This window comes from Danio rerio, chromosome 1 (genome assembly GCF_049306965.1).
Source record: "Danio rerio strain Tuebingen ecotype United States chromosome 1, GRCz12tu, whole genome shotgun sequence".
In the NCBI taxonomy this organism is placed as follows: domain Eukaryota; kingdom Metazoa; phylum Chordata; class Actinopteri; order Cypriniformes; family Danionidae; genus Danio; species Danio rerio.
Genome location: NC_133176.1, coordinates 3,072,501 through 3,097,454, shown reverse-complemented (window position 1 = coordinate 3,097,454; position 24,954 = coordinate 3,072,501). Strand labels below are relative to the sequence as shown.

The 24,954-nt window shown below is 36.3% G+C and overlaps 2 protein-coding genes across 13 annotated transcripts in view; one reads left to right on the top strand and one right to left on the bottom strand.

Annotated features, from left to right (window-relative positions):
- Positions 1-24,954, bottom strand: part of farp1 (FERM, RhoGEF (ARHGEF) and pleckstrin domain protein 1 (chondrocyte-derived)) — a 145,176-nt gene that overhangs the window by 89,005 nt on the left and 31,217 nt on the right. The gene's annotated exons all lie outside the window — the stretch shown is intronic.
- Positions 948-24,954, top strand: part of si:ch211-235f1.3 — a 25,556-nt gene continuing 1,549 nt past the window's right edge. The window contains exons 1-17 of one of the 4 annotated variants that reach the window (XM_073949314.1): positions 948-1,076; positions 1,645-1,677; positions 1,833-1,919; positions 2,003-2,089; positions 2,173-2,256; positions 2,713-2,802; positions 3,544-3,633; positions 8,881-8,964; positions 9,898-9,984; positions 13,525-13,608; positions 13,692-13,775; positions 19,118-21,032; positions 21,145-21,213; positions 21,379-21,441; positions 22,042-22,101; positions 23,759-23,821; positions 23,929-23,988. In XM_073949314.1, the coding sequence (XP_073805415.1) occupies positions 954-1,076; positions 1,645-1,677; positions 1,833-1,919; positions 2,003-2,089; positions 2,173-2,256; positions 2,713-2,802; positions 3,544-3,633; positions 8,881-8,964; positions 9,898-9,984; positions 13,525-13,608; positions 13,692-13,775; positions 19,118-21,032; positions 21,145-21,213; positions 21,379-21,441; positions 22,042-22,101; positions 23,759-23,821; positions 23,929-23,988 (3,163 nt within the window). In that variant the 5' untranslated portion in view covers positions 948-953. The remainder of the gene's footprint in view (positions 1,077-1,644; positions 1,678-1,832; positions 1,920-2,002; positions 2,090-2,172; positions 2,257-2,712; positions 2,803-3,543; positions 3,634-8,880; positions 8,965-9,897; positions 9,985-13,524; positions 13,609-13,691; positions 13,776-19,117; positions 21,033-21,144; positions 21,214-21,378; positions 21,442-22,041; positions 22,102-23,758; positions 23,822-23,928; positions 23,989-24,954) is intronic. The other 3 variants (XR_012405375.1, XM_073949316.1, XM_073949315.1) reach the window with 3 other exon arrangements.

Here is a 24,954-nt window from a genome sequence, read left to right as displayed (position 1 = left end):
GAGATTGCCCAATAGTCATTCCAAACAGTTAAATATGTGTGTTGCTAGATACAGTGTTGTAAAAATGTGTGTTGCTAAATACAGTGTTGAAAAAATATGAAAAAATAAATGTAATTTTAAGAAATTATAAAATCAAATGTTACCCATTCGGTGGAATGTCCCATACAGTGCATCAGCAAACACTAGAAGGGACAATATTAGGCCGGTGGTAATAATGTCATGCTCATACAATGTATATGCATATAGTACATACTGTACATTGTGGATGTGACACTTGTAATGTGTTTAATTAGAAAATAATATATTAAAACCACTTTATCATTAAATATTTTCCATTTTTAGTTAGTACAACCCTACATCATTCCGTATCATCCAATGTATTCTATCTACTGTATACACCTTAAATTAAGTTGTTGTTTAACTGCATGATAAATTATTTATTTACAAATAATGTAAAACAGTCATGTAAAATTGAAGGTGGTCATAATGTTATGCTTTAGCTGTGTATGTACAATACTGTGTGTGAATGTGTAACACGTATAAAGTGCTTAATCAAAAAGATATTAAAACCACTTTATCAGTAAATGTTTACCCCTTTTAGTAAATACATCCCTATATCTTATCCAATGTCATCCAATGTATTCTATCTACTGTGCACACCTTAATTTATTTAGTATTTTAACTGCATTTATGAAATGATGAATTATTTATTTACAAATAATGTAAAACAAATAGTCTAAAACAATATTAACCCAATTAATGAATATATAGCCTAGTGAAATGAAGTGCAAAAGTCGTGGTAATGCTAAACCCGAGTAAAAGTCTGTTGAGAAATTGCTACAATTAAGACTGTGCTGAGCTTGATTTGCGAGTGGGGGAGGGGAGCCTGAGTTGCAAGTGGGGGAGGGGAGCGGGACAGGATCAGAATCGATCATTATCGCGGAATCAGAATTATGGCAGGTGAACGCATGTCACGGAGGCTGCAAATGCTCAGAGCCCATCACGAGACATGCGCTCGAAGATACGACAAAGCCAACGAGGAAAAACAGCTGAAAAGAGATCCATCAATATCACAGGTGAGTCCTAATTAATTTCAATTAACGTTTAACAAGTCTGAGGTGTTTTATAGTCTGGCCCAGCCTTCCTCGTTGTCATTTAGCTAACGTTAGCATTAGCTTAATTAACATTAGTTGGTCATTACACGTGCTTCAAATAAACTACTGAAATTTGGTAACAATTTTGATGATTAATGGATTATTAGAGTCGTTTTTGCAGCATAAAGGTGACTCTGGCTGTGAAAACCCGGCAAAAGTATTTTTTATGATTTTCTATGAAACTGTAACATGGATACATTTTCTATTTATGGAGTGATAATCGTGGTGAAATTAGTAAGTGCAATGAAACTTCAAAGTTATCAAGTTGATGCCTTACTCTGTTTTTAAATTAATTTAAGCTAAATTGTAGGAGCAGTTAGCAAAAATATCTTGAATTAAACAAATTAATATGTCATTTAAGTCATTTATTGTGATACTAGTAATATTTAATGCATTTATGTTGACACTATTTAAAAACAATATTCATACCACTGTAATTTAAAAATAATGTGTGGTGATCTTGCTGAAAGGTAATTGTTTTGTTTTACAGATAATGGGGAAAAACCCTTCTGGAAATAAGCAGGTAACGTTACAAATTGTTGTAGTTTAATGCACCACTGATTTTCTGATGTTAATTAAACATATTAAAACCTAATAAACCTGCTGCTTAATAAATATTAATGTAAATCCCGAAACAGATTCAACAAATCTAAAACAAATAATTACACTTTCTTACAGATATCAAAGAAAGCTCAAGACAGAAAGAGAGTGAAAGAGCATCACCACCCTGGCCAGGCTGAGAGAGATGATGATGATAACGAGCAGGTAACTAATTAACTGAGTGTTAATGATGGGTAATGGACACCATATGATTGTTGTTGAGTGTCTAACACTACATATTCACACAGATATCAGAGAAAACTCAAGACAGAAAGAGAGTGAAAGAGCATCACCACCCTGGCCAGGCTGAGAGAGATGATGATGATAACGAGCAGGTAACTGATTAACTGAGTGTTAATGATGGGTAATGGACCCCATATGATTGTTGTTGAGTGTCTAACACTACATATTCACACAGATATCAGAGAAAGCTCAAGACAGAAAGAGAGTGAAAGAGCATCACCACCCTGGCCAGGCTGAGAGAGATGATGATAACGAGCAGGTAAATGATTAACTGAGTGTTAATGATGGGTAGAGCTGCACAATTAATCGTATAAAGATGGCGATCTCGATTCAACCCCTATATGTTGATTTTTACCTGTGAATTTAATGGTCTAATAATGTTCTCAATGACAGATTGCAAGCATAGGCCTTTATCTCAAACATAATTCAACATTAGAATTATTATAAGTAGAATATAATTATTTATAGAAACCAGTAGATCTACACATAATATTAATATTGTTGTTGTTATACCATAAGTTTGAGAAACAATAATAATTGCCGACTCATATTAACCTTTATTTTACATCTACAGAATCGTGAGAAAATCGTGATCTTTATTTTAAGCAAAAAAAAAATCGCGATTCTCATTTTAGCCAGAATCCTGCAGCTCTAATGATGGGTAATGGACCCCATATGATTGTTGTTGAGTGTCTAACACTACATATTCACACAGGTGTCAGAGAAAGCTCAAGACCGAAAGAGAGTGAAAGAGCATCACCACCCTGGCCAGGCTGAGAGAGATGATGATGATGATAACGAGCAGGTAACTAATTAACTGAGTGTTAATGATGGGTAATGGACACCATATGATTGTTAATTATGGCAGGCCATTTTAGCATTTAAACCTTTGTTCTGACTATCCACAAATATATTTAGAGATATCTCTAATTATATTTTGACTAGTCATAATTATAATTCGACTAGTCAGAATGACAATTAGAGATATCTGCAATTACAATTGTACTAGTACGAAATCAGATTGGAGATATCTGCAAATATATTATGACTAGTCATATTCTTCCATTGAAAAATATTTGCAAATATCTCTAAATGAATTGACTAGTAACAATTGTAATAAGAGATATCTCTAACTGAGTTTTTACTAGTCATAATACATTTAGAGATATCTTTAATTCGTCATATTTAGATATATCTACAAATATATTTGAAGATCTCTAATTAATTTACTACTAGTCGAATTACAGTTGTAGATATCTCTAAATGAGTTTTGAATCCAATTTAAGATATCTGCAAATATTTTTCAATAGAGGAATATGACTAGTCATAATATATTTGCAGATATCTCCAATCTGATTTCGTACTAGTACATTTGTAATTGCAGATATCTCTAAGTGTCATTTTGACTAGTCGAATTATAATTATGACTAGTCAAAATATAAATGGAGATATCTCTAAATATATTTATGGATAGTCAGAACAAAGGTTTAAATGCTAAAATGGCTTGCCTTAGTTATTGAGTGTCTAACACTACATATTCACACAGATATCAGAGAAAGCTCAAGACAGAAAGAGACTGAAAGAGCATCACCACCCTGGCCAGGCTGAGAGAGAGGATGATTATGATAACGAGCAGGTAACTGATTAACTGAGTGTTAATTAGGGTTGGGTACTGAAACTCAGTGTCATTATAGCACCGGTACCTTGGTAACCGGTATGTACCGGATCAAATCGGCATATGAATTTCGGTGCTGCAATAAGAACGTAAGAATCAAAGGGGTGCATGAAAGGCACACATAGGCGTTGTCTCACACCATCACTAAACCAAGGTTTATTATAGTTAACGAAAACGAACGATAAAACGAAAACTAAAATGTAAAATAATTGTCGGTAACTGAAATAAAAACGAGTTTTTTTATTTATTTATTTTTTAAACTAGAACTAACTGAAACTGTATTGTGTACATACAAAACTAACTAGAATTATTGCAAAAACCTCTGTTTTCGTATTTGTAAATGTATTTAATACATAATCTTACTGTAAGCATTTTTAGAAGTAAATTTTTTTAAAACTATTCATGTCTCCAGTAAGCACTTATCCACCAACTACTTACTTTTATAACAAGTCTAATGCTGTGTTCACACCAAACGCGGAACGCGCGGATAAATCACGTTATTCGCGCGTAAATTGCCACGTGAACATTTGAGTTTACTCGCTTCATTCGTGCATCAAACCTGCTTCATTCGCGTGTCAAATTCACTTCAGAAACAGACGCGGATTGGCGTGATGGGCAGGGCTTCTGTCTGCCCCTTGACTCTAGCTTCATAGCTAAATGGCTAACATGGATTTTATGAAGAAAATAACAGTGTTTGTGCTTTATGAAGGCTGTAAAACAGCGTCGATACGTTTAGGGCCGTGTCTGAGTCCACTACATCCTTTTAGAGGTGCATCCAGCCCTGTGAGCTTATAAACTCCTCCAGAAACTAAACCTGGATGACGGAGGCTTTCAGCGGCACTTCTGACAGACCCAAGCCTAGTTTGATGAACTGTTGTCTGTGTCGGCTGGAGGATTTCCCCTGGGACACCGACAACAAGTGATGCGTCACATCCAGGCCCCTACAAGAACAGCTCCTGATTGGTTAACGCGGCGCGAATGTCCGCTGAAGTTCAGATTTTCAAACTCGAGATTTGCCCGAAACGCGTGTCAAACACGCAAAACGCTTTATTTGTGCCGCGCCATTCGCGTGTATCGCGCCATTCGCACCGCGCAATTCGCTTCTTTCGTGCCGCAGGATGTCTATTCGCGCGTTTGCATTGCCTTAACATGTAAATCACTTGCGCTTGACGCGTGTTCCGCTTCTGGTGTGAACGTAACCAAACATAACGTACCAAACATACATAACGTACCAAACATAAACCGTACAGTCTGATGCATGACTGCACTGAACTTTGAACAACTGTAGCGCGGGTAAACCGAGGGCTTAATTAGAGGATCTGGTCAAAAACGTAAGTTTATTTCATAACAGACAATCGTAATGGAGTTTAAATAAGTGAATCATGCTTCAGTTGGGCTGTAAAACTTTACTGCAAGACATTTTTCAGATCATGGTGATGTTTTAATTTACTGAAATGACTATTGCTGACTACATCATGTTGAGTCCTGACAGCTGCGTTAGAAATCTGAATTTCCCATCACCAGGCCCGGATTAATAATTCAGAGGCCCCTGGGCACAATGTCTTGTAGGCCCCCTATAGCCGCACCCCATAGTTGAATAAAAAAATAAGATTGATATAACATTTGTTCAATAAATTAATCTACAATGTATTGCCCACAGTTTTTAAATAAATAATATACAGTACATATATTTCTAGTCTACAAAGATTTAATCTATTTTTAAGCATTTAAAGCACACTTGGGAAAAAAAATACTAATACAACTAGGGGAAATAAAATAGATTTTAATAAACTTGTTCAAGTTAACTGAAGCAGTACTAAAATTTATATTTAAGGGTATTTTTAATGTATAACTTCTACAAACTTATGCACATGATTTGGATGGAACACTTCTTAAAACTGGATTGAAGAGTATGACTCCTTTATAATACACACACACTTATTAATGATTCCTACTTGTCTTCCTTCCAAAACACTTCGAATAATGTTTTAAGTATTTTGTGATATACATGTTAAAGTGTGCTCCTAAAAGTAAAAGTGGCCCCTGCCCGCCTCTCACAGGTTAATAGTAAGCTAATGGAATTTCTTAATACAAATCTTAAATTCAAGCTTACCAACAAATGATCAAAGGAAATATATTAATGCAATTTAAATATGTTTACTTTAAACTTCAATTATATTGTTCTGTTAATTTATTTTTTTTAATTGTCAAATAAGAATTTTGTAGAGTCGTCCATCATCATTTTGTGGCTAAAAAGTATAGGTTCAGGCACCGTTTTGGCACCGGTATCATTTTAAAAGTATTGATTTAGCACCGGAATCGAAAAAAAAACAATACCCAACCCTAATGTAAATGGACCTGTTTCAGAAAGGAGGTTAAGTGAAAACTGAGTATTTTTAACCCTGAAATGAGAGACACTCTGGGTTTTCAGTTTCAAAATGGCAGCTTTGTCAAACTGGAGAAAGCAGGGTACGTCAAATACTTGACACAGCTATTTCTACCACAGTAAATTCTTTTTTTATTGTTGATATTTGGCGCCAGTTAATCAGGAAGTGATGTTGTTTGATTCACTGGATGGAAACGTTGCTTTATTTGCACGTCTTATGCGTTATTCCAGTTTTGCACAAATTTAATGAATATTTTTAAATGGAAAAATAACTATTGCCTACATTTCAGTTACAAAGAACAAAGTCGCGTATGAGAATAGCTCTTTTTTTTTTTTTTTTTTTTAAATAAATAATTCGCTTAAATTCACTGTCCTTTGACATGTACTTACTAGATTAATAGATTTTCTTTCTAAAACTATTATTTAGTTCTGCTTGCATTTCTAAATGTCATATCAAACTCTACCATTTGATCAATAATAGAGACTGACACACAAGTGCACTTTTTAAATCTATTAAAACTGATCAACGTGTATAAAAGTGGGAACGTGTGAAATTTTTATAAACGTCACGCATAACATTACTTTTATTATACTTACTTTATACTTTATTTAATTACTTTTGAGGGGCGAAGCAGTGGCGGAGTAGGTAGTGCTGTCGCCTCACAGCAAGAAGGTCGCTGGTTTGATCCTAGGCTCCGTTGGTGTTTCTGTGTGGAGTTTTCATGTTCTCCCTGCGTTCGCGTGGGTTTCCTCCGGGTGCTCCGGTTTCCCCCCACAGTCCAATGACATGCGGTACAAGTGAATTGGGTAGGCTAAATTGTCTGTAGTGTGTGTGTGGATGTTTCCCAGTTAGGGATGCTCATTTCGGTTAATTTTGCTTACCGACAACCGTCTCTAGTTAATCGGTTATTAACGGTTAACTGGTTAGATTATTATACTTTTTTTTTTTTTTTTTTTTTTTTTTAATTTTTTTACAAATTAACGTGTCTATTTTGTGTCTGACACATTAAATATTGCATTTTAAAATACTGATTTATATGCTAGCATATTAATAACAAAACATAACAGAGCATCTTTACGCACCTGCAGGGTTTCCATAGCACAGAAGAACAGAATAAACTACATAAAATGAATGAAATAAATAGGCCTGCCCTGAATTATTTCCCACTTAAATTATTAATTTATATTACAAAAACGAAAACAGGGACTGAATCTTTAAGATCCGGCACAGGCTGTTTTTTTAATCATGTTTTTGTCTTCATGTATAAAAAGCAAATTTTCTCAAATTGCTCGCTCCACGGAAAATATGCATTTATTTAACGCCGCGCTGTTATTATGTCACAAAACCTTTAACGTTTTTAATAGAAATCATTATGTTAAAGATTAGCCTATGTCTTGCTATATGGCTCTCTCTCTCTCTCTCTCTCTCGCGCGGTTCAAGTGCGCACACTGCATGATAAAGACATGACAACGTGCGCATATGTTGACTTTTTTTGTAAACCGTTTTGTTGTTTAAATATGACATTCCATTAATGCTTTATAGGCTGTAAAATAAAAGGTAAAGCCTATTTGTTTTGTCCAATTAGATCTACAGATCGGTATTAATGCATCCTAAAGTAAAGTGAAATGGCTGTAAACTCCAGCAAGATAAAGTGATTATGCAGAGCCATATAGCTTTTTCTATAAATAAAGTATAATTATGGAAACTGTGTTCATCTTAACTGAAAGGCACGTCGTGTTTGCTGGCCTCACGCATCACGCACCTGTCAGTCAGTCGGTCAGCACGTAACCTCAAAGGGTTTAACAAATAGCCTAGCGCACAGCACTACTACGATTACAGAAAAGTTTGCGCTGTTATAATTCACTTACCTTTTAATATGTTTTGGTGCAATTATAATCCGCTATTAAAAACAACATTAACTAAACGTTTTGAATGGGTAATAGCCGTGGCGGGATGCATTTTGGTCCTCGCCATAGAAGAAGGAATGTAGCGGAAACCATGCTCTTTAAAAGTTCTCTGTAGTTGTCTTGAGAACACAAACTGCTGCTCTGGGTTGAGCCGCGTGCAAAACACTTGCGGCTTTTAGTAAACTATTAGTAAAAAGATGCCTCTCTTAAAGCAAAAAGTGCATTCAATCGGCCCCTTATGCAGCCAAACTAAAAATATACAAAATAATATTTTTAATCGTTTAACTGAAACCATTAATCAGTTACAAACACACTTTTTCGGTTAACAGTGATTCGATTATTTTGAGCATCCCTATTCCCAGTGATGGGTTGCGGTTGGAAGGGCATCTCCTGCGTAAAAACGTGCTGTATACGTTGGTGGTTCATTCCGCTGTGGCGACCCCCATATAATAAAGGGACTAAACTGACAAGAAAATAACTGAGAGAATGAATAATTACTTGTAAAATTATGGATTAACTTAAGCAGCTATTTTCCCACGCTAACTGTCTATTTCACTGATGCAGTGGTGTTGCTCTTTTAAATATATGCTCATATTTGCTATATCTCTGCATGAGCACATCAAGTTCAGCTGGAGACAGAAATACTGATCCCTTTTTTTTTCTTTTTTCTTTTTCTTTTTTTTCTTCTTTTCAGATGTTGCCATGGTGACTCATTTCTTTGCCCCATTAATAATGCCTTTTTCTAGTTTTCTAGCACGCTTAACTCTGATTTGGTCTACTCAAAGTTGGTTGACCGAACTCGGATAAGCTGTTCTGAAACTGAAAACTCTTAGTTGAATTACAGAGAGATTAAAAACTCGAGTTCAAGTTTAAACTTAAATGATTGTTGAGTGTCTAACACTATATTCACACAGATATCAGAGAAAGCTCAAGACAGAATGAGATTGAGAGAGCATCACCACCCTGGCCAGGCTGAGAGAGAGGATGATAACGAGCAGGTAACTGATTTGCAGTATTAAAGGTGCAGTAGGTAATTGTCTTCAGAAGCATTTTTTTGTTGGGCTGATTGAAAATCTCTTCACAGTCCAATAGTACTGAAAGTAAATTATCTAAATGTGTTTATGTATTTTTATATTTTGGGTAAGGCATAAAACTAAAAGATGTTCATCCAATTAAATAGAGTCGGACCGACGTCTCTCATAATTCCGATAAGTAGTCCAAACTGTCTGTCAGCAAATGCAAATTTGATTAACTGCGCAGCCTTTTGTACGCATCTCCGCCGACCGCTGTTTGTGCTGCGCAGTCACGGGAGAGGGCGTGAGCGAGATCGGTTAACCTGCTGAATCAAAACTCTTTTTAAAACCTGAATCAATATTGGAGTTACCTTTTACACGCTGGAGAAATGATGAAACAATGGCTTAAGAATTTCTCTTAGACAGGTAATGTTCTGTTTTAAAACCGTTTTAGCTTCATGCAAAGCTGATGTAACGTTAGATGTTGTTGTTACAAATGGGTTATATCTTCACAGAAGTGTTGTTCAGCCACTAAAATCTTCCGGTGAAAGATTGATAAGACTATTTTCAGTTTCATAAGGGACCTTTTACAGCATCTATAATGTTGATTTTAATTAGTTTAACAACAAAACGCAATAAAATAGCGCTATTCCACCTAGTCTCTTTCTATATTGTTTACCATGCAACTCCAATATTTACTCTGAAATCGCATGTCTGTTTGGCTTGCTCACCGCCGGACAAGCACTAGTCTCTAACACATGAGAGAAGGTTGTTTTGCTGTGCTCGTGTTTCAGGAGGTGATTCAGAGATTTATGCTAAACTGTTAGCATTGTGGAAGATCACCTACTGCACCTTTAATGATACGTAATGGACACCATATGATTGTTGTTGAGTGTCTAACACTACATATTAACACAGGTGTCAGAGAAAGCTCAAGACAGAAAGAGAGTGAAAGAGCATCACCACCCTGGCCAGGCTGAGAGAGATGATGATGATAACGAGCAGGTAAATGATTAACTGAGTGTTAATGATGGGTAGAGCTGCACAATTAATCGTATAAAGATGGCGATCTCGATTCAACCCCTATATGTTGATTTTTACCTGTGAATTTAATCGTCTAATAATGTTCTCAATGACAGATTGCAAGCATAGGCCTTTATCTCAAACATAATTCAACATTAGAATTATTATAAGTAGAATATAATTATTTATATAAACCAGTAGATCTACACATAATATTAATATTGTTGTTGTTGTTGTTGTTGTTATACTAGGGATGCACAGATACCTTTTTTTTTGGATCCGATCTCGATACAAAAAGTCTGAGTATCGATCGATACCGATCTGATACTGTGCCGTTTTTTTTCCCCCCAAGTAAGGTTGCTCAAAATAACCGATTAACTTAATCAAAAGGGTGTGTTTGTAACCGTTTAATGGTGTCAGTTAAATGATTAAACAATATTATTATTATTATTTTTTTTAAGTTTGGCTGCATAAGGGGCTGATCATAGCGAACGCGCTTTTTTGCGTTGAGACTGACAGGTGCATCTTCTGAATGGTTTAGGCTAGTAACGTTTTGCCGTTTCAGAGGTTGAAAAAGCTTGTTACCTCAGTCGTGTCTTTTTCAGTCTTCAATCAAATGAAAGCAGAGGCTGGGTTTTCTTTGAGGTGACAGCAGTGCTTGTGTTGTCAAGACGACTACAGTGAGCATTTAATGACGGAGGAGAGACTTCGCTGTTTCAAGTCATTTAAAGCTGTATTAAATCTTGAATATCATAATGCTATTAAAAATTACAATTATAACAACATTGACAGGAACACTCGCGCACACACGGCTCAGCTGATTCAGTCGTTTCCTAGTGGCATAAACAGGAGCACCCCACTTTTTTTTTTTTTTTTTTTTTTTTCTTGTCATCAATAAATCAGTGCGGCGCGCCTCCGTTTTTGGAATGGAAAAGCGCGTGCAACCACACATGCCTAGATTTTTTTTTTTTTTGTCAAAGAAGCAAAATAAAATAAGGATATTTCTGGTCACAGTTTGACTGACGAGCTGACTCTGTGCCTCTTTGCCTCTGTGCTGCCTGAAGCCGCGTCATATAATAAATACGATGATTTAGTGTTCAACCAACAAACCAACCGTTTTTTCCATTTGAAAAATTATAGTTATTAATAGTTCTTGTATAATAAAAAAAATGTAAGTAGCCTACATAGCCTAATCTATCAATCAAACAAATCCAAAGTTTTTTATTAATGTTTGCATATGAACTTCGGACTAAACTGAGGCTTTCATTTTACAGCTTAAAAAACATGTATGCAAATTAATGCAATATCATATGTAAACGACTACATTTTTATATGCTATGTTGTAGCCAATACTTAACAAAGTCAACAGAGCCCTAAGGTTCATTCTCATTGTCTATCAATACAGGCAGCACACGTGAAGCGCCAGCTGAGACAGAGGAAATAAGTCATAATCATAATTGAGACATAATCTTTAAACTAATGACTTATGTTAAAAATGTTTACAGAGGTTTTGTCATTTAAAATAGCAGAGCATTAATTAAATGCATATTTTCTGTGGATGGAGTCAATCTATTTGAGGTAGCCTATTTTTATTTAAAGAAAGAAAAAAACATAATTGGACAAACAGCACATGCCGGTTGTTAAAAAGGATTCGGTCAGTGTTTTCGTTTGTAATATAAATTTGTCATTTCAGTAATGTCAGGATTTATTTGATTTTGTTTTGCTGCTGAAGCGCAGGTGCGTGAAGATGCTCTGTTAGGTTCTGTATGCTGTTCGCATGCTAAAATAAAATGCAATATTTAATGTGTCACAAAATAGGCACGTCATTTTTTTTAAATTAAATAATATTTTAATATTAATCTGTTAATGGTTAACATTTCGCTTAACGAGCGGCGGTAGTCTGTTGGCAAAATTAACCGAAATGAGCAGTTTCTATAGCTCTGGTGCTAAACTCAAAATATATATTTTCTTTAGTAAAAATAATAACAGACCTAGGTAGGCTATACATGACAGACGGCACAATCGAACTGAAACATGCTTGCTGTTTGAGCATTCTTTGCGCATTCATTGTGATTTTTGTTCTTTACTTTTTAAAATAAATTTTTTTCTTTGAAATCTGCAATAGGCTACAATTGACTTCGTGGGTAAAATAATCAGCCTGTTATTAAATGCATTAACTGTATTAAATTAAAGACTTATATTTTCCTGCAGGTCTGATGCAGACTACACTTAACCGTCTGATGCCAGTTTAATAATTCCTTCTCAAATCTCACCGTGAGTGAGACGGAGAAAGTTCAAAACAAGGTCCGCTTATGCTTCAGTGTCAACACAAATTGCTCTGATAAATAAAATATTAATATATAAAATTACAGTGAAGTATTCAATTTCAAAGTAGCTTATATTAGGCTAAATAATTTTCTGTTAATGTCAATCTATACTGCGCTCGTCAGTTTCACTCGTATTAATTTAATCAATACTTTGACCACAATGGGCCAGGCTTTAAAACTATTCGCAGCACTTAAATGATTCATTTTGGAAGAAACTCAGTCTGGAGAATTGGAGAACAAACTTATGAGAATGAATAATCTTACGGAGCAGAGCACAACGCCTCTGTGCATGCAGCCGGCATGTGAATGAAAGTGCTTGATGCATCGTAGACTGGTATCTGCAGACATTTGTAAAACAGCAGCTTAAATGGAAGAAATAAGCGCATTGAGGATCTGTCCAATGTATTATTGAGGCTTTTCTAATTAAACATTTCAGGTAGGCCTACTTTGGGGGTGAAGAGCAGGATAACCCTCTCTACTCCTCCATTGCGAATGCCATCTGATACAGCGCAACATGATGTAGAAACAGCAATGAAATGAACTCCTGCTGCAGGTCAAAATGAACCCATTTAATGCAAAACTAAATATATTTCTCCACTAATTATTTAAACTAGCAGGAACATAGTCTTGGAGAGTTTTTCCTGTTGTCTTAAATGCGACAAGCAGTTTGAATGGAGAATGAATGACAGGCGCAGCCGCAGGAAGCGCTGAACTGAACATGAATTTAACCACGTGAATATTCATCTGTGCTTCACATTAAACTGTAGAATGGTTTTAAAATACTTAGAATATAGTAGCCTACATAACAACGTTCTAGTGGCTTATAATAGGCTACCTTCATGGCTTAGTTGGCTTATAAACACACAATATAGCACACGCGCAAGATCGGATTTGGATCGGTACCAGCTGACTGATACCCGATCCAGCAAAAATATGCGGTATCGAACCGATTTCCGATCCAAATATCGGGATCGGTGCATCCCTATGTTATACCATAAGTTTGAGAAACAATAATAATTGCCGACTCATATTAACCTTTATTTTACATCTACAGAATCGTGAGAAAATCGTGATCTTTATTTTAAGCAAAAAAAAAATCGCGATTCTCATTTTAGCCAGAATCCTGCAGCTCTAATGATGGGTAATGGACCCCATATGATTGTTGTTGAGTGTCTAACACTACATATTCACACAGGTGTCAGAGAAAGCTCAAGACCGAAAGAGAGTGAAAGAGCATCACCACCCTGGCCAGGCTGAGAGAGATGATCATGACGAGCAGGTAACTGATTAACTGAGTGTTAATGATGGGTAATGGACCACATATGATTGTTGTTGAGTGTCTAACACTACATATTCACACAGATATCAGAGAAAGCTCAAGACAGAAAGAGACAGAAAGAGCATCACCACCCTGGCCAGGCTGAGAGAGATAATCATGACGAGCAGGTAACTGATTAACTCTAACTTTATGGGTCCTATCATACTCCTGGCGCAAGACATGTTTGCCACAATGTGTTGCTGTTTTTAGACCAGCACAACTCAAATTTTTCTGTTTTACGATATGTTGTTAAATAGCAAACCTATTTGTGCCACTTTGTGGACTCATGGGTGTTTCAGTGTAAAATGGGGCTGTGTTAAGGTGCTTTATTGGCACATTGCTATAGGTTGTTTTTAATTATGTGTTTCTGGTGATGCCCGAAATTCAGATGGAGAGCAGGAAGTAAAAACTGAATAGGAGTCTTAAAGGAAAGTGTATTTTTATAAAAATAAAAAAAAATGCAAAAGTGAAGACCCAGGTGGGTTTAATATTACAGAATGTTTTTTCCGCTAGTCATAGGTTTTACACTGTATTAAATTCAAAATTGTAATATACACAATTTACAAGTTACAAACTAAAATTAAGTAACATTATGTCTTCGATACAGTTGAAATCAGAATTATTCCCCCCTATTTAAAATGTTAGTTAAATATTTCCTAAATGATGATTAAGAGCAAGTAAATTTTCACTGTCTGAATTTTTTTTTTCTGGAGAGTAAAAAAGCTTTTAAGGTCGATATTAGCCCCCTTAAGCAATATATTTTCCTATAGTCTCCAGAACAAACCATCATTATACAATATCTTGCCTAATTACCCTAACCTGCCTAGTTACCCTAATTACCCTAGTGAAGCCTTTAAATGTGACTTTAAGCTGTATAAAAGTGTCTTGAAGAATATCTAGTCTAATATTATTTACTGTCATCATGACAAAGATCAAATAAATCAGTTAAAACTATTATGAGCAGTAATGTGTTGAAGAAAAATCTTCTGTTCTTTAAACAGAAATTGAGGAAAAAATTAACAGGGGGGGGGCTAATAATTCTAACTTCAACTGTAGCTGGAAAAAAGATATGGACCGTCAGTTCACAATATATTGATTCCCAATTTCTAGGCATTATTGGTGATGATGGTCAGCAATGTTGGACCATTATTGCCTTTTTAGCTTATAAGTAGAGGACAGAATCTACTAGAATGTGAATTAAGTGAGCTAAATAAAATGTAAAAGAGTCAGTATTTTTAGTGCGTGTACTTTTTTGCTTTTATTTCTGCTGTAATAAAAAAAAATCAAATTGTAGAGCAACTCAAGTTCTGTTGCCATTTTTTAATTTTTACTTTAAGAGGTAGAACTGTCCGAGATGAACAAAAGCAAGTAATGCATCATTTAGATAAAAAAATCTGATAAAAAAAAATTCTTAAATGGTTAAACTCTTTTACTGTCTTTTGACAGCCCCCTGTCATTTAAAAGATTCTCAATGGTAAACGTGTCGAGTATAAAAGCCTAATTCGTTTTGTAAGGTGCGCGATGTGGCACCAGGCAAAAGTATAAATTAGCCTTAAGATTTTTTTTTTAATGGTGCATCTAACCTGTTTTTAGTACTGTTCAACTTGAATACATTTATTTTACTAATTTAGATTTTTTTTTAATTTTTTTTTTTATAGGTCTTTTAAATTTAATACTTATCTGTCTTAAAAAGGTCTTAAGTCTTAAATTTGACTAATGTCTGCAGAAATCCTGTGTCCTAGTAATTGTTGCTATGGTATGACAACTGTAGTAATAAACCAATTATTTAAGAGTCTTCACTTCTCTACGTTATAAATATACACTGCACAATGCACCACAGTTTACACAAACAGTATTGCAGTTTATCAGTTTACTGCTACAGTATTTGGTAGAATTCATTAACTTTGGTAGCAATTATTGTTCAATAAGGGTTATACACATTATACACTTTACTATGTGGTTCAAAAACATCTTTGTTAACAATAGTGATGCTCCGATATTGACTAAAAATAGCTTGATCGGCTAACCCCGAAAGCGCTGATCTAAAAAGCCGATCACTTGACGTAAATTACTCGCACGACTTTTTCACGCTTGCATGCACGGCGCACAGGTAAACAACAGCAGAGAGGAGCTTACGAGTTGCAACATGCGTTCCCCCGTCTTTTTCAAAGTGTCCAATATAGACAAAGTTAGCCGTTTGCAATGTATGTCGCGATGAAACCCCTTAAATGAGCAATGACATTTTACCAGCACTAACATGATTAGGCATCTTAGAACATACAACTAAATATGCCGCGTATGAGAATCCCTCAACCAGCCGACTGTGAGTGATGCAAGACGTAAACCATACACCAGGGATAGTACGAGGTGGAAACGCATCGCGTTCAGAATTATGGAATTCATTTGCCTCTACGATCAACCTGTGATTTTATATGGAGTGCAGCCGCCTGTCCAATGTCCCTGCTAAGCTTAACAGCACACTTCGACTCAAACTTCGAAAGACACAACATTGTGCTACACTGTCAGTCAGGCTTTCGACGCCTCCACAGAATGTGACCACGTGGTGAACTCCATTTAGCGGTATGTTTCAGTCACAGGGAATCCAAAGAGAGAAAAAAATGCATAACTTAAATTAAATACTAGTGCTTTTTTAAAATATACTAGTGCTTACTCATTAGACACTAGTTTATTTTATTATACTACTTATTCATTAGATCGTACTTGTATAGTTTTTATTTATTAGATACAAGTACTTATTCATTAAATAGCGCTTATTAAATGTATAGTTTTTATTTATTAGATACTAGTACTAATTTTAATAGTGACTAGCAACTTTTCTGTTATTAGTAACAAACTAAAAAAAATTCTATTGATTTCTATGGGATTTGTCATTAAGATATCAACTGTTCAGTTTTGACTAGTATGTAATCCAACTGGGACTAGGGGAAAAAAACGCAAAAGAAATTTGTCTTTAATTTTAGCAGAGACTCAACTGCATTTTCACACGTTTTTTAATTAGGGATTAGGTCTAGAGTAACCTAATAAAAATGTTTTGTTGGACAATGCACAGTAGTCAACACTATAATATTATAATTTATTTTCATTATTAAAACTAAACTTTACAATTGATAAAACGCAAAACCCTTTTTAATGTTTGCTTTCCTTTTGACATCGCTAACAGTTGTAATAAGAAACATCCCAGCAGCAGTCTCATGTTAAGACACTTAAATACTTTTTGAGTTTAAAGATGATCAGCCTGTAAAGTCAAGTTTAGTGTCATAAATTAACTGGGTAAAATGCATGAGTAAAGGGGATTTGCCGCATCAACCTCTCATTTGCGCTGCATGTAGGCTGAATGATAATGTTTTAAAAATATGCAATACAAAACTTTCAACATTTGTGTTTTGAAATAAAACAGAAAGAAATAAGGAGTAAAATATAATTTAAACCCCTGGTCAATTATACTTTATTGTTTGTAGCAAGAAGAGAGAAAAACAGATGAAAACCTGGCTGGGGAGATGGCATGGATTCTGTTTTTCAGAAAAGATCGTACACTGCATTTGAAGGCGTTTATCATACAACGCAGTTCTTGTTTAGTGGAGAGAACATTAATCACTGGCAAACATTTTTCTCCAGTACCACCAGGAAATGAAGTGGCCTACATTAGTTAATTTACCTTTTTATGTAAAAAATTAAGGAATGACTTGTGCCCTAAATATTAATTAAAACATCTGTATAAACGTACGTGTTTATTTCTTAACTTTTGTTAATAAAACAACACAATACTGCTTATAAATATTGTAGCTAAATATTAAATAACTTTAACTGATTAAAACCGTATAATAATAATTTAAACGTTACATTTTTAAGAACTTCTTCACAAATAGCATAAATGGCACTTTACTAATCAGTAATAATATAAATGGTAATAATTATAAGTACAAAAATATTAGCCTACTAGTAACAAGTCAGATGTTTAAAAAAACAGCATAGGTTCTCCACCTATGAAAAACTAGAAAAACTAACATGTTGACTGTGTCCGGTTTAAGTGAAGACCTAATTGGGGTTATAATTTTTCTCCAGCAATACACCTTCAGACGGTGTGCTTGTAGCGCAAATGCACAGATGCTGTTTCTTGCTTCTGTTCCGCCTCCCGCATTTCTCGGAAAGTAGGTTTCTCTACACCGCGAAGCGGCGCATTCTTAACTTACTAAATATGTTGCTCCATTTCTCATCAATGTCTTCCATTTATCACTTTCTCTATTGTACCTGGCCATTTCTGGAAATGCCTCTGTGATATCTGGCTGACTAGCTGGGCTTTTGTGTTTATAAATCAGGAGTTGATTATAGGCGGCTTTTTTTTTCCCCTCGCCGTCAATCGCCACTAGGTTGCATGGATTGGGACCCGTGGAGCTGCACATCGATGGATTTGCTCTTCAGTGTTTGGACTCTCAGCAGTGAATATTAAACCACACTTTAAAAAAACCTACAAAAAGCTTAATCTAAATTAATTGGTTCACCTTTCTCGGTCGGCATAAATCCAAAATATTCCCAGATGTAAGATTTTGTTTTCTAACAAGATTTATGGTTGAACCATAACGAAAGTGACCGCGCGCAATATTCCCGCTGCCGCCTGTTTTTATTATTAATCAAACAACAAAAAGGGAAAAATCCCTCACTGCTCTTGACTGAAGGACTGCTGGAGCTATAATTTAAGCATTTTCACAGTAAGAAAAAAAAAACTAAGCACAGTTTGTTTCATATTTTTATTCTATTGTATTTATTTCGCTTTCATTATTTACAGGGAGGAAAATAACTGAATATATACAGTTAAAGTCAGAATTGTTAGCCCTCATGAATTAGCGACCCTTTCCCTCCAATTTCTGTTTAATGGAAAAAGGTTTAATTTCAATCCATTTCTAAACATGATATATTTAATAACTTATAGCAAAGATAAAAAAAATCAGTTATTTGAAATGATGACAGTACATTTTATTTTACTAGATATTTTCAAGATACCAGTATTCAGCTTAATTGCATTCAAAGGCTTAACTAGCAAATGCACCATGGAGTGACGCGACTGACTCTTAAAGGCAATGAGAGAGGAGACTCTGATTCGTTTAATGCACGTTATGCTCAACTCCCCCAGAACTCATTAAGAGAATGAGCACAACCCTGTTAGACCATGTACCGGGGTGCAGAGCATATTTATTCATCCTTGAAATACCAAAAGTTGATTCAGACAAACCGTTAATGATTTGCGCCATGCGGTTTAGACTTTCTGCCTTGATCGTTAAGAGAGCCCATTAGCTTAACTCATTAACTAAGTGTTAATATCCAATTGACACACAATGATAGTTTAGTACAATGTTAATGTTTAGTGAGTGTTAAAGTACTGTAATTTTCATGAAGTTTCCATCAGATTTGGTTGGATGTTTCAAACGCAGTTGCACTTTCTATGTTTTGACAGAGTCTTGGTGCTACTGATCAATCGCAGTCAGGCAGTCATGGAAGTGAATATATGCCCTCAACTTCCTCCGACAGTGAAGAGTGCAGCATGGAGGAAAAATTTTTGAAAGATGCTCGCTGTAGAAAGAAAGCTGAACTTGAAGGTGATGCTGTTGACTTGGAACATGCCATAAGTGAGGAAGATGACCAGAAGGAAGACGACAAGTCTAAAATAACAGTGAAGACATGCCAGAAAGGAGCGAAAAGAAAATGGGACAAAAGACATTACTGCATTTATTGTAAAAAACCTCAGAGTAAGATAGCACGTCACTTAGAGAGAAAGCACAATAAAGAGGAAGATGTTGCTAAGGCAGTATGCTTGCCCAAAAATTCAAAGAAACGACGATTGTTGTTGGATCAGCTTCGATATAAAGGGGACTATACCCACAATACAACCGTCTTGGAGTCGGGACAAGGGGAGTTAGTGACTTACAGACAACCTACGGAAGAAACCAGTCCACACGAGTACCTGCCCTGCAATTATTGTTATGGATTTTTTAGAAAGCATGACCTCTGGAAGCATGAGGTTTCCTGCAAAAATCGAATTGGCCTCCCTCTGGAAGAATCTGGGAAAAGAAAAAGAGTTCAAGCTGCAGCTTCTTGTCTCCTGCCAGTACAAGAAAATACAACAAAAAGATGTCGTAAAATCATCAGTAGAATGTTGCATGATGAGGTATCTCTTCAAGTAAAATCAGATGCACTTATTTGTGAGTATGGGGACAGATTGTTGGAGAAGCATGGTAGTGATCCATCTAAAGATGGTTATGTAAGTCAGAAAATGAGAGAGTTGGGGAGATTTGTGATTGCTGCAAAGAAACTAAAAGCGAAGGTGAAAAATCTTGAGGATATCCTAATTCCACCGATGTTTAAGTTAGCTGTTGATGCTGCTAAAAAGGCATCTGGCTTCACTGCATCTAAATACCGCTATGATCGTCCATCTCTTGCTCTAAAACTTGGACACTCTTTAAAAACAGTTGGTGATATCTTGATTGGTCGTTACGTAAAAGCAGAAAATGAGATAGCTGCAAACAGAGTCAGGAGCTTCCTAGGGTTAGTGAGCTCTGAGTGGAACCACTATGTCTCACATCGGGCAAGGACAAACCTAGAAGAAAACAAGTGGAACAAGAAGGAAATGATCCCCCTCACTGAAGATGTAATATTGCTTCAAAAATACTTGAAGTCTGTGGAGCAAACTGCCCGAGAGAAGCTGAAAGACTGCTGTGATCCCAAAGCATACGCCATGCTAAGTGAAAGCATCCTCTCACAAATTATTCTTTTTAACCGGAGACGCCAAGGTGAGGCAGCAAAAATGCTACTTGAGACATATGAAAACAAAAACACAGAGGCCCTAAATGATGATGTCATGCAGTGCCTCTCAAAATTGGAACGTGACCTGAGTAATGACTTTACAAGAATCGTGATAAGAGGGAAAAGAGGGCAAAAGGTTCCAGTGCTGCTTACCAAAGAGATGACAAGAGCACTGGATTTTCTCATAGAGCACAGGATGCAGGAGAATGGCGTGTTGTACAACAACAAATATGTTTTTGCAAGAGCAAAATCAGATTCTCATATAAGAGGTTCGGACTGTCTCCGAAAATTTGCCAATCTTTGTGATGCAAAACATCCAGAAACGCTGACCTCAACTCAGCTGAGAAAGCACATAGCAACACTTTGTCAAATAATGAACCTAAAGGATCATGAGTTGGATCAGGTAGCGAAATTCATGGGACATGATATTCGCGTTCATCGTGAATATTATCGCCTAACAGAAAACACTATTCAGTTAGCAAAAATGAGCAAACTGCTGATGGCCATAGAGTGTGGAACATCTCTCTATAAAGGAAAATCTCTAGATGAGATTGACCTTGAATTAGAGGGTAATAACTTTTTTTTTTTTTTTTTTTGTCGAAGCAATATACACTACTTGGAAAAACTAATATATTCTTTACAAATTCACGTTTAAAAATGTCTCTTGTGTTGTCCTTACAGTTGCTTTGTCCAATAAACCTAAGCAGGGGTACACTTCAGAGGAGATGTCTCCTAGACAAGAACATGATGGTATGCAAGTTATCCCATATGATATATATAATGTTTGTTTAAAAAATATCATGGATAATACCATGTTGATTTATAGCAATTTATTAAACAGTATATGTATATATGAATGCACAAAGTACATTGTGTATGCTGTATTAATCTGATGTTAATTTTCCTGTGTTACAGAGTTCTCCAGAAGCCTGAAATGTAGACGTGAGCATGAGGAGGCGTATGATTCCAACCCAGATGGTTTGCAGTTTGATTATATACTGCTTAGACCAGTGATGTCCAAACTCTGTTCTGAAGGGCCGGTGTCTTGGAAAATTTAGTTCTAACCCTAATCAAACACACCTAAAGCAGCTAATCAATCTCTTACTAGGTATGCTAAAAACTTCCTAGCAGGTGTATTGAAGAAAGTTGGAGCTAAAGTCAGCAGGACACCGGCCCTCCAGAACCGACTTTTGGACACCCCTGGCTAAGACTTTCAAGCCCAGTTTCAAAGACAGGGCTTAGCTTAAGCCAAGACTAATATTAGTATTAGTCTTTTTTGTATTTCCTTATCTAACTCTGTAAAAGCAAATGTCTCCCTTTGCATTGAACTTTCTTACATTCAGAGATATTGTTTGTTCACACAGCTACAATACACATCAACTAAAGTTTAAAATATGATATACCACCCCTTTAAAATGCATCAGTGCAGGATATTTTCTGTTGAGACAGTTCAAACATCCATTTTAGTCTGGGACTAGCCTTCCTTATCTGTGAAACTGGGTGTTAGAGTTCAGAAATTTATACATTTTTAGTATGCAAGTGTATATTACTCATGTGGTGTCTCTTTTCCTTACCCAGAAAGCCCTGACTCACACACAAAGAAGAAAGAAAATAAAACATCCAAGCCTGAAAGAAATGGTAAGACTATTAGCTACAGTGCATCCAGAAAGTATTGATAGCGCTTCACTTTTCCACATTTTTTTATGTTACAGCCTTATTCCAAATGCATTAAACATTTATTTCCTCAACATTCCACACACAACCCCCCATAATGACAATGTAAAAAGAGTTTTTGAAATTGTTGCAGATTTAAGAATAGAAAAGCTAAAAAATCAGATGTACATCAGTATTCACAGGCTTTGGCATGAAGCTCTAGACTGAGCTCAAGTACATTCTGTCTCCACTGATCATTCTTGAGATGTTTCAGCAGCTTCATTGGAGTTCACCTGTGCTCAATTCAGCTGATTGGACATGATCTGAAAAGGCGTACACCTGTCTACATAAGGGCCCAGGGTTGACAGTGCATGTCAAAGCACAAACCAAGCATGAAGAAAAGGGAATTGTCTGTAGACCTCCGAGACACAAGGCTGGGGAAGGTAACAGAAACATTTCTGCTGCTCTGAAAGTTCCACTGAGCACAGCGGCCTCCATCATCTGTAAGTGGAAGATGTTTAACCACCAGGACTCTTCCTAGAGCTGGCCGGCCATCTCAGCTGAGTGATCAGGGGAGAAGAGACTTAGTCAGGGAGGTGATCAACAACCCGATGCTCACTCTGTCTGAGCTCCAGCGTTCTTCTGTGGAGAGAGAAGAGAACCTTACAGAAGGACAACCATCTGTGCAGCAATCCACCAATCAGGCATCTATATGGTAGAGCGGCCCGACGGAAGACACTCCCCGCCTAGAGTTTGCCTGAAGGCATGTGAAGGACTCTCAGAGCATCAGAAACTAAACTCTCTGCTCTGATGAGACTCAAACTGAACTGTTTGGAGTGAACGCCAGGTGTTACGTTTGGAGAACAGCAGGCAGCGCTCATCAGCAGGCTAACAGCATCCCTACAGTGAAGCATGGTGGTGTTGGCATCATGCTGTGGGGATGTGTTTCAGCAGCAGGAACTGGAAGACTAGTCAGGATAGAGGGAAAGATGAATGCAGCGATGTACAGAGACATCCTGAATGAAGACCTGCACAAGAGTGCTCTTGACCTCAGACTGGGGCGACGCTTCATCTTCCAGCAGGACAATGACCCAAAGCACACCGCCAAAATATCAATAAAGCGGCACAACATAACTCAGTGAATGTCCTTGAGTTGCCCAGCCAGAGCCCAGACCCAAATCTTCTTGAACATCTCAGGAGAGATCTAAAAATGCCTGTACACCGTTGCTTCCCATCCAACCTGATAGAGCTTTAAAGGTCCTGCAAAAAGGAATGGGCAACAATTCCCAAAGACAGCTGTGCAGAGCTTGTGGCATCATATTCAAGAAGACTTGAGGTTGTAATCGCTGCCAAACATGCATCAACAAAACATTGAGCAAAGGCTGTGAATACGGATGTACATTTTTGTTTTTTATTTGTAATTTACAACAATTTCAAAATCTATTTTTTTCACATTGTCATTATGGGGGATTGTGAATGTTGAGGAAATCAATGAAGTTCATCTATTTTAGAATAAGACTGTGACAAAAACGTCAATTCTTTCCGGACGCACTGCATGTAGTTATTCAGATAATTGATGAAATTGATTCTTTTTCTATACAGATATAACTTATGATAATCTGATAATTTTCCTGTGTTACAGAGTTCTCCAGAAGCCTGAAATGTAGACGTGAGCATGAGGAGGCGTATGATTCCAACCCGGATGGTTTGCAGTTTGATTATATACCGCTTATAAATTACTGAACTCTATAAGCCCGAAAGTCTAAGTCAGTTTTTAGTTTGTATATCATGAGCTGTCTTTTCTTTTCCCAGAAAGCCCTGACTCGCACACAAAGACCACAGAAAACAGAACGTCTAAAACTGAAAGAAATGGTAAGATTGTTAGCTATGTAGATATTCAGATAATTGATGACCTTTTTTCTATACAGATTAGGGATGTCCCAATCAGGTTTGTTTTTGCGCTCGAGTCAGTCATTTGATTTGAGTATCTACCGAAACCTGATCTGACAATTTTATAATGCATTAAAAAAAAAAAAAGTAGAGCGAAGAAACGGATCTACGATGTTTCTTATTTTTATTTAATTCACCTTATTTTAACATTCTACAACTCTGTTAATATACAGAGCATTTCTTTGAGGTAGCTTGAACACTCAAGTAATAAATAATATCAATTCTTCACTTTTGGACTCAGGAGACCGTGAGAACAGAGAATGCATTCTGTGAAAAAATGAGATGCTGTGTTCCTGATGGTCACATGACCATCACACATTATTAACGGGAAATTATTTTAACATTACAGCATTCATGCAGGGATTTATTGTTGTCCCCCTATTTAAATATATATTACATAAACAAAAACCTTACAAATATACTTTGCACAATACACAACACTAATTTTAATATGAATTTCAGCAAACAAGCTCCCTTAATGCGTTTTTGCCTTTTAAGATTTTCGTGCTAATGTTTACTTTGACCGTCTTATTTAGGGAAACTCCTGAGATAAATCTCTGAACTTTAATATTAAACCGATATAAATTGCTGCGCTTCCCACAAGTTTATTTTTATGACTTCTGGACCTTCTTGCGAGTTTAGCTCAAGTTTGCATTGATGCACCCTCTATCAACAACACATCCAGGAACTTTCATGCATTCTTTGTTCTTGCAGTCTTGAGTTTTGGAACTGAACTTTGGCAGTTGATGACTAGGACACAAGGACAATAGATCACTGAAGGAAGCGTATTAAGAAATGGTCATACTCGCGCCTTCCGCTTCAAGCTGCTTCAGTGTTCTACTTGCCGACATTTACCCCTAGCGTCTCTGCAACACCGTGATGTCATGC